At 42.6% G+C, this 15,085-nt stretch overlaps 1 protein-coding gene across 3 annotated transcripts in view; it reads left to right on the forward strand.

Moving 5' to 3' along the window:
* LOC307261351 (gephyrin-like) overlaps positions 1–15,085 on the forward strand; it is a 128,376-nt gene that overhangs the window by 58,335 nt on the left and 54,956 nt on the right. For 2 of the 3 annotated variants that reach the window (XM_080041869.1, XM_080041870.1), the window contains exons 16-20: positions 857–1,010; positions 1,307–1,428; positions 9,878–9,965; positions 10,178–10,251; positions 11,415–11,479. In XM_080041869.1, coding sequence (XP_079897995.1) covers positions 857–1,010; positions 1,307–1,428; positions 9,878–9,965; positions 10,178–10,251; positions 11,415–11,479 — 503 coding nt within the window. Of the gene's footprint in view, positions 1–856; positions 1,011–1,306; positions 1,429–1,652; positions 2,208–9,877; positions 9,966–10,177; positions 10,252–11,414; positions 11,480–15,085 lie in introns of those variants that run through there. The other variant, XM_080041871.1, reaches the window with a different exon arrangement.

Raw genomic sequence — 15,085 nt, forward strand, 5'->3', positions numbered from 1 at the left:
AATGTCGGACTGAAATCACGTGAGTCTTGCTGGAGTTGTGGCGCGCGCCCATCATCCCAGTCGTTTGGTGTAAGGTGGTCAAATCGACCCGATTTCAGTCAGTCTTCTTCCCGTCTTAATTATCAAACTGTTTTTTTTTTTTTTGTAAGTCTTGAGGGATGGCCGATTCGAATACGGAAGTTAAATGACGTGAACACAACCACCAATGGGTGCACTCTCTCCAGCACCAAACACGACACAGGGGGAGCGGCATTAGTCGTGACCTGTGTCCGCCTGTGATAAACTTTTTTAGGACATTTTTACCTAGTGGCCTCGGCTATAATCTGGCTGACAGCTGCGCAACCCTAACACTTTACCGTCATATTTAGAGTTAGGAGTTAGTTATTGGGGGACGAGATCAGCAAATAAACCCCGCCAAATAACTAAAGGAGGTCCTCCGCTCAGAATATTGAATTCACTTTTTTTAAATTAAATAATCACAATCGCGTTTGCAGTTCTTAACTTGATCATGCATGACATTAAGGCTACGTGATAAGGGCATATAGTTGTTTATATTTAGGCTACTTAACACCCAGTCCATTTTACCTGCTAAAAATTACTTTTTATTTGACTGAAATCCCTCTTAATCCCCGGTAGAAGGATTGGAAATTATATTAATCTCAAAATAATCTAGTTGTGGTCTTGCAATATGAGACCCTCTCTCTTTGCAAAATCTCATTCTGTGACAAAAAACTATAATGACTAATTGTCTTCAGGTGTGAGTCGATTGTCTTTAGATGTGAGAAGGTGTCAGTCTTCAGGTTTTTAAAAGTCCTCTAGTGTAAACCTAGCATAAGATGTTTGTATGTGTGCATAGACCAATAGGCCATGACATCAGACGAGGGGAGTGTGTGTTGGCTAAAGGAACACACATGGGCCCGTCAGAGATCGGCCTCCTGGCTACAGTGGGAGTGACTGAGGTCAGCGTGCACAAATTCCCTGTGGTGGCTATCATGTCCACTGGAAATGAGGTACATACAGAAAGACATATGAAAATACCAACTTGCTTTTAATTTAAATTGTTTGGCTGGCTACTGGATAAAGAGAGTGAGTGTGTGTGTGTGTGTGTGTGTGTGTGTGTGTGTGTGTGTGTGTGTGTGTGTGTGTGTGTGTGTGTGTGTGTGTGTGTGTGTGTGTGTGTGTGTGTGTGTGTGTGTGTGTGTGTGTGTGTGTGTGTGTGTGTGTGTGTGTGTGTGTGTGTGTGTGTGTGTGTGTGTGTGTGTGTGTGTGTGTGTGTGTGTGTGTGTGTGTGTGTGTGTGTGTGTAGCTGTTGAATCCAGAGGATGAGCTCCACCCAGGGAAAATTCGGGACTCCAACCGCTCCACTCTGCTGTCAACCATCCAGGAACATGGATATCCCACCATCAACCTGGGAATTGTTGGAGACAAGTAGGAACATTTTACCTTCATAAAAAAACTGTTCTGTCATGACCACATTGTTTGGTGACACCAAGTTGGCATAGACTACATGTGATTGAGAGTTTGCTGTCAGACCTTTCCTTTTTGAGAAAAATATCAGAAATTCAGAATGTGAACTGGCCCGAATTATTGGAACTAGATGAAAGCGCACTGTTCGCGCTCAACCTCTGGTCTCTTGTTCTCTTGTCCTGCAGAAGACACAGGGTCAGGTACTCACCAATCAAAAGAGAGTGCAATGTGAAAAAGTGCATGTGCAAGATGGATTGTATCTCACCTATTGATTGTGACAGCAAAGGCCAGGCGAATGGGGAACTGCCTCTGGACCACAGTGAATGTGAACTCGTGGGCTCGGTCATGGAGAGGTGTCCTTGGCAGGCAGACCCAGAATCCCTTGTTAGGGCCGACTGCTACCCCACAGTCCACCGCCCTATCCTACATTAGTACAACCCCCACACTCCACTGCCCTGTCAACATTAGCACATGAGTCTGGTGGGGTTTCTGAGAAGTTTCCATGGTGCGATTGTCATGGGAGCTTGTGTCCCTTTCACGGCTGTCCACATTTTGGTTAACAGTTGGTTTGTGTTTGTCCTGTGAATGAGAAATTCTTACTGGTATTATTAACTCCATAACTTTGATTTGTGAAAAAGCAGGTGTAATAACGGTGTATTAGCAAGTGTAGGTTGTTGAGTTCTTGACACTTTATAATTGTTATTATAAAAAGGAAAGAGGTGTGTGTGTGACTGTGAGTGCATGCGTGATTTTAGACCCAATTTAGCCAATGAAAGAAATCTTATAGTATTGTGCATGTAGCGTGGGCAGAAATAAATGTGCAGCATTTCATTACCTGTTCTGAATGCAGACCCAATAAAACCAAGCAAAGCTGGATGCATACAAATCTCAACGTTATATTGTGAATGTGTGTCATTTGTATTGTGAATGTGTGTCATTTGTTGTTTGTGTGAAGGCCCCATGACCTACATGCGAGAGATGTGTGATCCTGGACCCCAAATATGTAGTTTCTGTGGGTCGTGGTTCTCCTGTGATCCATGTTGAGCCTACTGTTCACATAAGTTTATTCAAGTCACAAATAACTGTTAAAATACCAAGTTATAAAAGTGATCTTATTCAGTAATATGGGATTAAGTCTGTAGGCTATAGTTTGAATAATGGGCACATTTCCTGTTTTTTGTAAGGAATGACCTAAATCTCTTTATCATTGCTCTATTCTATGTTTTATAGAGCATAATTTATTTATTTATTTATTATTATTCTTCCGGACAATTACACACAATTTTCTCTTTGCATATTCATACATATTACTTTGTGTTATCGTCCGAAGGGTGGTAGGAGAAGCCAAAGGCTCATCAGGTCCCGCCCCCACTGCCATAAGATTCAGATACACAGCTACTGCTACAGTTAAAACATTTTTATTTTTCAATTTTTTTTAGAAGATGCATTCCAATACACAGACAATTTTAGGTCTCCTTATTCATTGCCAGTGTACAATAGACATGCTTTCCATTTTCCTCTCTGCCTGTGACAATGCAGATAGTGATATGGCCTTGTCCATTTCTTCTCTAGTACCGTAGTCTAAACACATCTGCAAAAGTGTTCAAAACAGTCAGTCTGTCTGCTGACCTCGGCTGCAGTCCCATAACATGCAGTGTATTTACAAATTCTTCAGTCAGTGAATGAGTTTTTTTTTTAAGTAAATCAATGTTTGTATCCCCACAGATAAATATCTTCTTTTGATTTGCCTTTGAAAGTAATTCTCCCATGCATTCTATAAAGTCTTCCATTTTTGAATCGGGTGTTCTATGCACACCGCTGATAATTAACATTGATCTTTCATTTGAATTTCAATAGTCACACATTCCATTAGGTTATCAATTGCAGAGCACATTGTATTTACGATTCCAAACCTTATATTTTGACACAAACCAGTTTAAATCCCTTTAGTTCAAAGTCCATGCTTTTGCCTTCTTTAATCCATGTTTCTGACACTGCAATGATGTTGAACTGGTTGGAGAATTTCTGTAGATATTCCTTAATTTGTGAAAAGTTTGTGTAGAGACTTCTGCTATTAAAAATGAAAGATGGACAATTTCCCATTTGTTTGAAAGCATTTGATGAATTAATCCTCAGTATGGTAATGACAGTCTCTTTTTCCGATAGTGTAGAAGTGATTGTCTGGGTCAATGATTTCATTTGGGTCCGATAATAATGATTAGCTTATAACTCCAGACTTTCATGATCATTTATCCAAGCGGATGTTTTGCTCATTCTCGCTGCTTGGGTTGATCAGATCCTCGTCCCTCCGGAATTGATCCAAATCCTCCTCCGTTTTGATTTGCACAATTTTGGCTTCCTCGGGTGTAGCTCCCTTCATTTTGATGAAGATTCTTCCATCTCTCGTCCAAGTTTGTTGGACCTGTCCACATTTTTTTAACCCTCTCGCTTAATAGGCCAGATAAGCCTTTCTCTTGGTTAAATCTTCACTCATTCCAATTTGTTCACCTTTAAGCTTCTTGCCTTCACTGAGCAGATGTATCTTATGCTTTCTACTCACAAATTTCAGAATGAAGCACGCTTTTTGGCGAATTTCCCCTTCAGGAGAAGAAAACAGGACTCCACGTTCTCTAGATCCAGATTAATGGCTTTGCTTCTCAGAAACATTGCCACTTGATTTTCCACCGTTACATTCCCTGTATCGCCCTCTTCTTCTCCATTCCCGGCAGCTGCATACGACCTTGGTTTAATAACCATACCAGTCAGGATCACATCTCTGTTTTTTGCTTGTTGTTCTTGGTCATCAATTTTATCTCCCAGCTCTTTCAAGAGCTGATCTTTCTTCACATTGACGGCTTGAAGCTCCTTCAATTCGATCATCAGTGGCTTCAGACCAGCAGCAATTTTTTCTTAAATTTTTGCATCAAAACGCCCCATCCATTCTTCAATGATCCCAGCCTTTAGCTGCACCAAATCAGCCTGCAGCTGTGCCAGCTCAGACTACCTCTCGCTTTTAATTTCTCTCATCAAGTCTGCCAAGTGGTTTTTCATTTCTACCGCATATCCTTTCTCTTCCTCCTTCTCCTGCTTATCAATGTTTTTTTGTTTTCTGGACTCTCCAGAGATTTTTCAGGCAGTGAATCTGTGTTCTCCGCTGCTCTCGGTAAATAGGTCACCTTACCCCCACGGCAAGCTCAACTCTCTCTGATAATGATGTCTTTGTTGATATTTCATTAGTTCTATGGGGATTTTAATGGACAATTCTACAAAAACAACTGAAATGCCAAGTTTTCTAATCATTTTGGCCACCACTGTATAAATGGATTGGAAGCCTTACAAATGCTATTCTTGACAGCCCTCCTCTCAAGCCACAGTCCACACTCTAATGCCTCGTTTCCACCGAGTAGAGCGGGTCGGATAGGAGCGGTTCGGTTTGCCAAAAGTTGGGTAGGGTACGGTTTAAGCGCACCTAACCGCTCTACGCCGCTCCTAATTTAGGTACTCCTCCGTTGGGGTACCAGCCGCCTGAAAGGGTGCTGAAAAGGCGGAGCTACACATGCCGTCCGTTTATTGGTCGAAAGAATCATTTCCGCCGTGTGTAGTCACCTCGGCAAGAGTGAAGAGAGTCTTGTGTTTTGGCGAAAATGTGAGCGCAGCACTGTTTATTGTGTGGTGTTTTTCCTCGTCATTAAAGAGGACCTATGATGCTTTTTGACTTTTATGACCTATAAACGTTGTTATGATGATTCATAGTCATGCTTAACCATACTAAATTATCAAATAATGACTTGCATGCATTTCGACGTATTCCCTGCTGACCGTCTGGGGTGTCTGTGCAGAGCACTAAACACTATTCTAGCCAGTCGAGAAGTCACGTCTTCAAAGCGGTCTACCCTTTCATAATTCGTGATGTCGCATAAAAATTTGTGACGTGACCACGCGGATGTTTCCATGTATGGTAATGCTGTCACTTCCCTGTTCGCGTCTGCCTCGCGCCCGTATAGGTCCATGCTCGCGCTTCCCGCCACTGAAAGTGTTCCGGAAGGAAGGTAACCAATCACAACGGAGTGGGGTTTGCAAGAGGGGGGAGGGTAGCGGAGATGGCCGATGCACAGGCGGAGGGAGCGGAGATTGCCGAAGCACACACACTCAAGTGTTGACAGGACGTGCTGGATCGCCAAAATAAGAGAAAGAGCTTCCCGAAAATCTACATAGTTTTTTGTGATGTGATTCGTGTCAGGTTGCTCTATAGCAGTGTAAAACAAGAAATTAAGACCAGAAAAGTAGTATAATAGGTCCTCTTTAAATGAATCAGTTGGCTACACTGTGTCCCACTGCTACGATGTTACGAAGCTGCCTCAGCCAACGCTGTTCGCTCACTGTCTCAGTTGCCGTCTCTGTGCCTTTTTCGCTCACAACAACACGGGGGGAATAAATAAAGAAGTGGCTGGTTTGACCAAGCAAAAACGAGAGACCGCTGGCTTGACCACAGTTGTTCCACAGCCCGATAGTTTGACCCATATTCTGGCGGCGGCTATCACAGTCCAGTCTAAACCCCGCCCTACCAGTAAGGGTAGGGTCGGCGGTGGAAACGCCACCGAAATTCTTACAAGTGAGCTGTCCCGCTCTGAGCCGCTCCGACCCGACCCGCTCTACTCGGTGGAAACAAGGCATTAGGGTGTATTCACGCCTGCCGTGTTTAGTTTGGTTGAAACAAACTCAGGTGCACTTCTGCCTTCGGTGCGCATATTGCAGGCAGGTGTGAATACAGCAATCGCACTCTTGGGCGGACCAAACAAGCGCTCCGAGACCCAGCTGAAGAGGTGGTCTCGGTGCACTTCCAAACACACTCTGCTGCAGTTCGTTTGTGGTTTGTATTCGGCCGGACTCAATCCGACCCAATTGCAGGAAGCACTGTGCCTTTTCTTTCTTTTCTTTTTTAATAAATCGCCGTCAGCTTCACATTATGGGAAAGTGTTGTTGTCGCCATTGTTAGGAAGATTAGTTGTGGTTTGACTGAGAGCCCCGAGCGAATACAGGTCCTTCTCATATAATTAGCATATTGTGATAAAGTTCAATATTTTCTGTAATGTACTGATAAACATTAGACTTTCATATATTTTAGATTCATTACACACAACTGAAGTAGTTCAAGCCTTTTATTGTTTTAATATTGATGATTTTGGCAAAAAAGTAAAGAAAAACCAAAAATCCCTATCTCAAAAAATTTGCATATTTCATCCAACCAATAAAAGAAAAGTGTTTTTAATACAAAAAAGTCAACCTTCAAATGATTATGTTCAGTTATGCACTCAATACTTGGTCGGGAATCCTTTTCGCAGAAATGACTCCTTCAATGCGGCGTGGCATGGAGGCAATCAGCCTGTGGCACTGCTGAGGTGTTATGGATGCCCAGGATGCTTCGATAGCGGCCTTAAGCTCATCCACAGTGTTGGGTCTGGTGTCTCTCAACTTCCTCTTCACAATATCCCACAGATTCTCTATGGGGTTCAGGTCAGGAGAGTTGGCAGGCCAATTGAGCACAGTAATACCATGGTCAGTAAACCATTTACCAGTGGTTTTGGCACTGTGAGCAGGTGCCAGGTCTTGTTGAAAAATGAAATCTTCATCTCCATAAAGCTTTTCAGCAGATGGAAGCATGAAGTGCTCCAAACTCCACTGATAGCTAGCTGCATTGACCCTGCCTTTGATAAAACACAGTGGACCAACACCAGCAGCTGACATGGCACCCCAGACCATCACTGACTGTGGGTACTTGACACTGGACTTCAGGCATTTCCTTCTCCCCAGTCTTCCTCCAGACTCTGGCACCTTGATTTCCGAATGACATGCAAAATTTGCTTTCATCTGAAAAAAGTACTTTGGACCACTGAGCAACAGTCCAGTGCTGCTTCTCTGTAGCCCAGGTCAGGCGCTTCTGCCGCTGTTTCTGGTTCAAAAGTGGCTTGACCTGGGGAATGCGGCACCTGTAGCCCATTTCCTGCACACGCCTGTGCACGGTGGCTCTGGATGTTTCTACTCCAGACTCAGTCCACTGCTTCCGCAGGTCCCCCAAGGTCTGGAATCGGCCCTTCTCCACAATCCTCCTCAGGGTCCGGTCACCTCTTCTGGTTGTACAGCGTTTTCTGCCACACTTTTTCCTTCCCACAGACTTCCCACTGAGGTGCCTTGATACAGCACTCTGGGAACAGCCTATTCGCTCAGAAATTTCTTTCTGTGTCTTACCCTCTTGCTTGAGGGTGTCAATGATGGCCTTCTGGACAGCAGTCAGGTCGGCAGTCTTACCCATGATTGCGGTTTTGATTAATGAACCAGGCTGGGAGTTTTTAAAAGCCTCAGGAATCTTTTGCAGGTGTTTTAGAGTTAAATAGTTGATTCGGATGATTAGGTTAAGAGCTCGTTTAGAGTACCTTTTCATGATATGCTAATTTTTTGAGATAGGAATTTGGGGTTTTCATGAGCTGTATGCCAAAATCACCAGTATTAAAACAAGAAAAGACCTGAAATATTTCAGTTGGTGTGCAATGAATCTAAAATATATGAAAGTTCAATTATTATCATTACATTATGGAAAATAATCAACTTTATCACAATATGCTAATTATATGAGAAGGACCTGTATATTACATTTGATAGAGATGCGTAAACATGCTAATGTGTTCAGCGATCAGATGAATGAGAGGGGAGCGTCTCCTACACAGTGCCAACAGGTTCACGCTGCGCTTTGCATGAAGTGTGTGTTTTTATTTCTCTTCCCATGTACGGGACCGTCAATACTATACCCGTGTCAGTTTGGAGCTGAGCTGCGCCAAACTGACACCCAGCTGATACACAGCATAATCAGCTGAGTGTCAGCTTGAGCCTATTCTTCTCACGAGCCGCACGTCCTTCAGCAAAAATTCAGTACAAATGATGTTTCACATTGTAGGCTACAAGCCACATAACGTGGCATTGTCATAGGGCTACATATTATAACCATATGAAACAACAATAATTTGATGTTCTTCTTCTTTATTTATAGGCTAGATGTAGGCCTTTTTATTATTGTTACCCCAATTTTATATCAATGATATATTTCACAGTTTTGACTTTGTGCTTCCTGCTTCTCTCCACCCCAGAATGTCTGTCCAATGAATGAATGTCTTCAGATCACGTGTGGTTTTGCTTCGTAATGCTGGTTCACTTGCAAAAGGGGCAATATGAAAGTGGACCACACCAAACAAAAAAAATCTAAACTCTATTTGGTCTGGACCAAAGCAAGTGAACTTAGCGGACTTTCCCAGTGTGAATACACCCTAAGATTGGTCCATGTATGAACCTGCAATCATCCAGTCTAGCACAAGTCCCTACAGATTGAGCTAGTGTCGCCACATAGTGGTAGCTTGCTGAAGTACACACTGCCTGTAGAGATTTAGGCCTGTAGAGAAATCAGCTGGGGTATAAATGAGGCTTTACTTACTTAGTCCCATCGCTGCTTTGTCACTCGACACAGTTAGTCTTTTCTATTTAAACTCCGTTTGAGGTTTGAGCCGTGCACAGTATTGTTTTAATTTTTTTTATTTTTAAATGTAAACATAGAAGATCAATACACTGTTTCACATTGTGGTTGTTGGCGATGCCTCAGCAAAGCATTTCCCCTTCAGTCTCTCTTCACCCTGAGTCAATCAGCTGTTATTATGAAGGCGCGCATGCACACTCTCCAGCCTCACGTACACAGTCAGCAGGCTGCAGGAAGCACAGCGAGAGACCAAGGTGGTTTTAGAGCCACTGAAAGAAACGCTCTACTCACATCCATGTTATTTACCTAACCAAGTATAAATAACTTTAAACTTGATGAAGTTAGTTTCATGTTGGATATTCATCAGCGACGTCTTTTCACCCGCAGTAGACAGCAGGAGAACGGTTAACACGCCCACCAGCCCTGGCACACTGACCACTGTCTAACCGTCAATAAAATACTGTCAAGTTTAGACAAAACCAATTTCAATACCTCCATGCTGACTTGTGCATATTAATGATAATTAGGGACTTTTTTTTTTTTATGAATTGGGATCATGTAATTTAGCACTCATTTTGATGATAATATGTTAAAGCCTACAAAAACAGTATTTTAATAAAAAATAAGAACCTCAATAGCTTCCACCTTATGTGATTCAGTGTCTCCAAATTATTACAGAAGAGAGTACTAAACCGCTCACATGGACACCGTTGATTTAGCCTCTTTTCTTTCTTCTCAAGATGCACCAGATTGATAATTTTACCTAAAAGCTACCACATTTTCTGCCGCCCCCCCCCCCCCCCCCCCAGAAGGTCTGTTGCCCCCCCCCAGTATCCCAAAATCCTGTGGGAAACACTAACAGAGTTTGATGTATTCTGCTTGTGTTTGCAGCCCTGATGACTTACTGTCAGCTCTTCATGAGGGAATCAGTCGTGCTGATGTTATCATCACTTCAGGGGGTGTGTCTATGGGAGAGAAGGTAATCTGTCACCCATCCCCCAACTAACTATTATTTATCATTATTATTTACATTTAAAAATTCAGTATTCTATTCTTTTAAATAGTGAAACAGACAAACTTTCTTCAACTTTTTTCACAATAAATTTGTTTGCCTACTGTTTATGATCCAGGTTTGTTTGCTGATCCAACATCATATAAAAGTTCACTTCATCTGTCTGTGTGTCTTACCAGGACTACCTAAAGCAGGTGCTGGATATTGACCTGCATGCTCAGATTCATTTTGGACGAGTCTTCATGAAGCCAGGGTGAGATAGAGGAGCGAGCTGGAGTTTGGCAGGGCTTAATGACTGTATATACTATATTTCTTACTGCCAATGGCATTAATACTGCTGCAACTCATACTTCTTGTACTGTACCTTGTACTACTACTGCTCATAGTCTTTCTACTGCTACATCTCAATGAACCCTTTACTCACACAAACTACTGTACTGAGGTTTCTACTATTCCTTTTATTTTTGTTATTGCTACAGCTTTAACTACTGCTAATAATACTATGGTCACAATTTCTATTTCTTCTGCTACTACTGCTAACTGTTGCTAATTTTTTAATGCTATTAGTACTGTTGTTGCAGATTATTCTACAACTGAATATTATTACTGATACTTGTTGAAATAGTACTGGTGTTACTACTATTGCTGATAATTATCAAGCCTCGTTTCCCCCCAGCTGTGCTGCTCAGATCGGTGCTCAGCCCGCTTTTACTTGTGTTTCCATGGTCAAAAGTCTGGTAGTGTCCTAAAATATGTGAGCTGTACCGCTCCTGTTATAGTGACCCTACCATTGGAGTACCAAGCCATCTGAAAAGGGCCCCAAAATAGTGGAGCTACACACTGCTGTTAATTTATTGGTCGAGAGAATCATTTGCGCGTAAAACAGCCATGTGTAGTCACCTCTGCAAGAGTGAACAGTCTTGTGTTTAGCGTGCATGCATTTTTTTTTATTATTTTTTTTTTTGGCATTTTTATGCTTTATTTGATAGTGCAGAGAGACAGAGGTGAAATGGGGCAGAGAGGGGAGTGACATGCAGAGAACGACCGCGGGCAGGAATCGAACCCGGGTCTGCTGCTGGGCCAGGCCCGGGGGGGGGACGTCCTACCAACTGAGCTAAGGGCGCCCCGTGTGCATGCATTTCTGTTTATTGTGCAGTGTTTTTCCTCTTGATTGAATTAATCAGCGGGCTACGCAGATAGTTACATAGCTGCCGTGGCCAGCACTTCCTGTCGACTCTTACCGTCTCCGGCATCAACCCCATCCTACAAAGTTAGGGTGCTGCTGTCAGCAGTGGACACGCAATCCAGATGGAGGGTTACCGAGCTGATCCGAGCCACACTGCTTGGTGGAAACTTGGCATCTGTTATTATTTCATCTAGAGTTAATACAATTACCTGTATCTTTCTGTTCCTCAGTCTTCCTACTACCTTTGCCACAGTTGACATTGATGGAGCACGGAAACTTATCTTTGCTTTACCAGGTAAGTTGTATGTTGTTTGTTCCTCCCTAACTGGACAGGCCCAGCATGCTCATGCAAGCTCTAAAGATCCGGGCCTAGGCACCATTGCTTCTTGCCTGTATGATTTTGTCGTAATACACACGCACTGATTGAAGTCATCACGTTTTGTCTTTTTGTTTTACAAGTGTTTAGTGGCTTTTAGTGTTTTTTGAACATTTTAATCCAGCCAGATCTGCAGCAAACATTCTGCATCAGACCAGCATGAATCCTCTGGGGTAATTTATTTTAAATATCCGTTTGCGGGAGCAGTAGCATAAAAATTAAGATGGTCTTCTTAACTCATGCGTGAGGTTGTAGGGGAGAACGGGGTTATATGTCACACGGGTTGGTTGTCACAATCGTTATATCTCTGAACCAGAAGGCGCTGTCTGTGAAATTTTGGTATGTAAATATCCAGAATTGGGATCAGAGGTCACCTACATAGTCTTCCTTGGAGTTAGACTGCTGAATTTGAGGTGAGGGGACTGTTTGTGTTTTTCATGTCAAATTGAAAATATTTAGCTCCTCAGTATTTTTCTTCAAGTTGGGGTTGGTCGTCACATTTTTTTAGGGGGATGGTTGTCACATGTTATCCAAAGGCTGCAGCCAGAAAAGGAACCCAATAACGAAAGAAATTGTCAAGCTGTATCCTCACTGACACCCCAGAGAAGGAAAGAATAGAGCAGGGAAAGGCAGCTAGCATGCAAAAGAAAAAAGGGCAACAAAATCGAAACAACCCAGTGCATCCCAAACTAGACCAGCTGTCCAGGTTACAGTAAGTTATGTAGGCCTATTTGTCAACTTGACAATGCAATTAAACTTTCAAATTTAGTTCTGCTTTCTTGCCTTCTTTTTAAGATCATTCCCGTTAAGATAACATTGTGACAAACAACCCCATATTGTGTGACAACCGACCCCTTGAAGGGTGTCTTTGATGATTAATTTCTTATTTATTACAATTAGATAGAAAAAGTGAGGGGTACACATTTCAAGCCAACACCTTAAGCTTCAATTTAATGTAGGAATGACTATTGACAGATGTTTAGGTGATGAGCAATTCTCACTAGAGTAAAAAGTGTGCCTACTTACCCCGTTCTCCCCTACATGAGCATCCGTACTGTCAGGCCCGGAGTGGCTAATCGGGAGAACCGGGAGCATTCCCGGTGGGCCGCTCTGGTTTTTGGGCTGCGAGGGCCGGCCCAGTCATGGCACTGGGTTAAAATATAATTTTACCTATTGGTGCATTAAAAATCATATTATTAGTCCGCAGTTAAGTTACTGCTAATGGAAACTGACCATTTCCTACAGCTTCAGTTTCACATTAAAAGCATCTAACTGGCGTAACGTGAGATTACTTTTATTTTGAAGCAGAATTTAGGGCCTCCTAGCCCTGCTGCGTGTCTCTCTCTAGCAGCATGTCGGACTACGAGGTGAAAGATAACTTGTAATTCTGCGCTCATACCAAAGGCTTTATGAAAGTTAGTCACAGCCCCCAGTCATATATGTTCAATGCATGCTCGGGACAATGGCGACTGGAGCGTCGGCTGCACTGGGATGAGCCAGAATCCGAACATGTAGGCCTATTCGGATGAGCACGGATAATGAGATGATCGATCCGAATATGTTTACTTCGCGAATAATCTCGTTATTATTCAGGAAACAACTATTTATTTATTTTGCCTATCATGCACTAAATTGACGCGGCGCGTTCTGCCTTAACTTGAGTGGCACATCAGCTGTTCATCTCCGCTGCCGTGGCAGAAAAGAGATAGACCAGCTGCATTTATGCATGGCCCCGTGAGCTGCGGTCTCTCCATTCCGCTGGATGTTTGTGACCCCGAGTCACCTTCAGTCCCTCCTGACTTTTATTTATTTCAAATCTCTGAACGTGAACCACGTCTCTTCATTTAATAAAATCGATCTTTAAATATTCGATCTGCAAACACTTCGCTTGTTTAGTTCATACAATCTGTTTATAACTAAGAGATTTGCTCAAAAAAAGTTTCGTTTTTGTGCGTTGATCAATTAGACCACTAGATTATAAAACGCTGTTTCCTAGTCTAAAGTAATTATTCATTGAACTAAGTTAGAAATTAAAAAAGAGAGGGAGAGAGAGAGATAGCGAGACAGAGATAGGCCTATGAGAGACAGGGAGAGTGAGAGAAGAGGGAAATAAACGGGCAAAATAAATCTTATCTAGATCGATGATACAACTTAGTTTAGTTAAAAATAAAAAGGGACAGAGATGAAAAAATAAAATAAATTGGGCAAGTTTATGATTTACTGTGATGTAATAGGCCTACTGTTTCAGACTCTGAATGTTCAATGTCCCCCAGTCAAACGTGTAGGGGCTTAGACAGTTATAATGAGAGAGAGAAACAGATGAGTACAGTATGAGGAAAATATGCCTATCTCATTATTGATAATATGCAAATATTAAATCAATTTGAGGCTCTGAAGGGACAATAATTGTTGTTTTTTTCACACATAAGCCCATAAGCCCCAGCCACTTCCGGTTTCATATCTGAATACAGGTAGCCTACATATAGATAGGCTAATTGTGTTTGTTGAACAGATAGCCTACAGATAATGACGTCTCCGTACACTCCTACTGCACATAGTAGCACCATGGCAGGCACCTGAGTAGGCTATAGGCTAAACAGGAGCATTTGAGTCCACACAGTCTAAAAACACAGAATTACAAGGGTGCAGAGAACAGTGCACTTTTGCAGACGTACATATTAAGGTTGTTATTACATTACATTAATAATGTCGGCGTGAAAGTGGGCTGATCTGAGGCATGAAACTCCAGGGCTGAAAATGAGTCCCACTCCGGCCCTGCGTACTGTGCAGAAGCTCACCTCTTCCAACCAAGCTAGGGCCAAAGAATTGGACGGAGCACTGGTCAAACAAACTTGACTAAAGCCTTTCATCGTGCTTGGACACGAATGCCTAGTGTGAGTGCGCCCTTATCTATTTAGATCCCAAATAAAGAGTGCTAAATTGAGGGAGGATCCTTACAGATGGCGTGTTTGGTTTGTTGGTGTTTTGCGGGTGAACAACTAATGCTTGGCTCACTACACGACTTTTCACACAATTTGACAGTAGCAACAAATTTACATTCTCGGACTGAAATCACGTGAGTCTTGCTGGTGTTGTGGCACGCGCCCGTCATCTCAGGTGTTTGGTGTAAGGTGGTCATCCGACGCGATTTTAGTCAGTCTTCTTCCCATTGACTTTATCAAACAGGTTTGATATTATCGTGAGTCTTGAAGGTTGGCTCATGCAAATAGGGACGTAAAATGACGCAAACATTGTCAGTAACCAATAGGTCTGCTCTCTCCAGCACCAAACATGACGCAGGAGGAGCGACATTAGTCGCGACCTGTGTCCGCCTGTGAGTCACTTTTTTCTGACACTTTTACTTGGCAGACTCGGATGAAGAACCAGGCAGTTTTTAACGTGATCAGGCACAGGGTTCCCGCGTATCCTTAAAAAGTCTTAAATTCATAAATCTAATAACAAGGCCTTAATTAGCATTAAAAAGTCTTAAATCCATCTTTCAAAGGTCTTAAAAATGTTAACACG

This window comes from Ammodytes marinus (genome assembly GCF_949987685.1).
Source record: "Ammodytes marinus genome assembly, chromosome: 15".
Taxonomy (NCBI): Eukaryota; Metazoa; Chordata; class Actinopteri; order Uranoscopiformes; family Ammodytidae; genus Ammodytes; species Ammodytes marinus.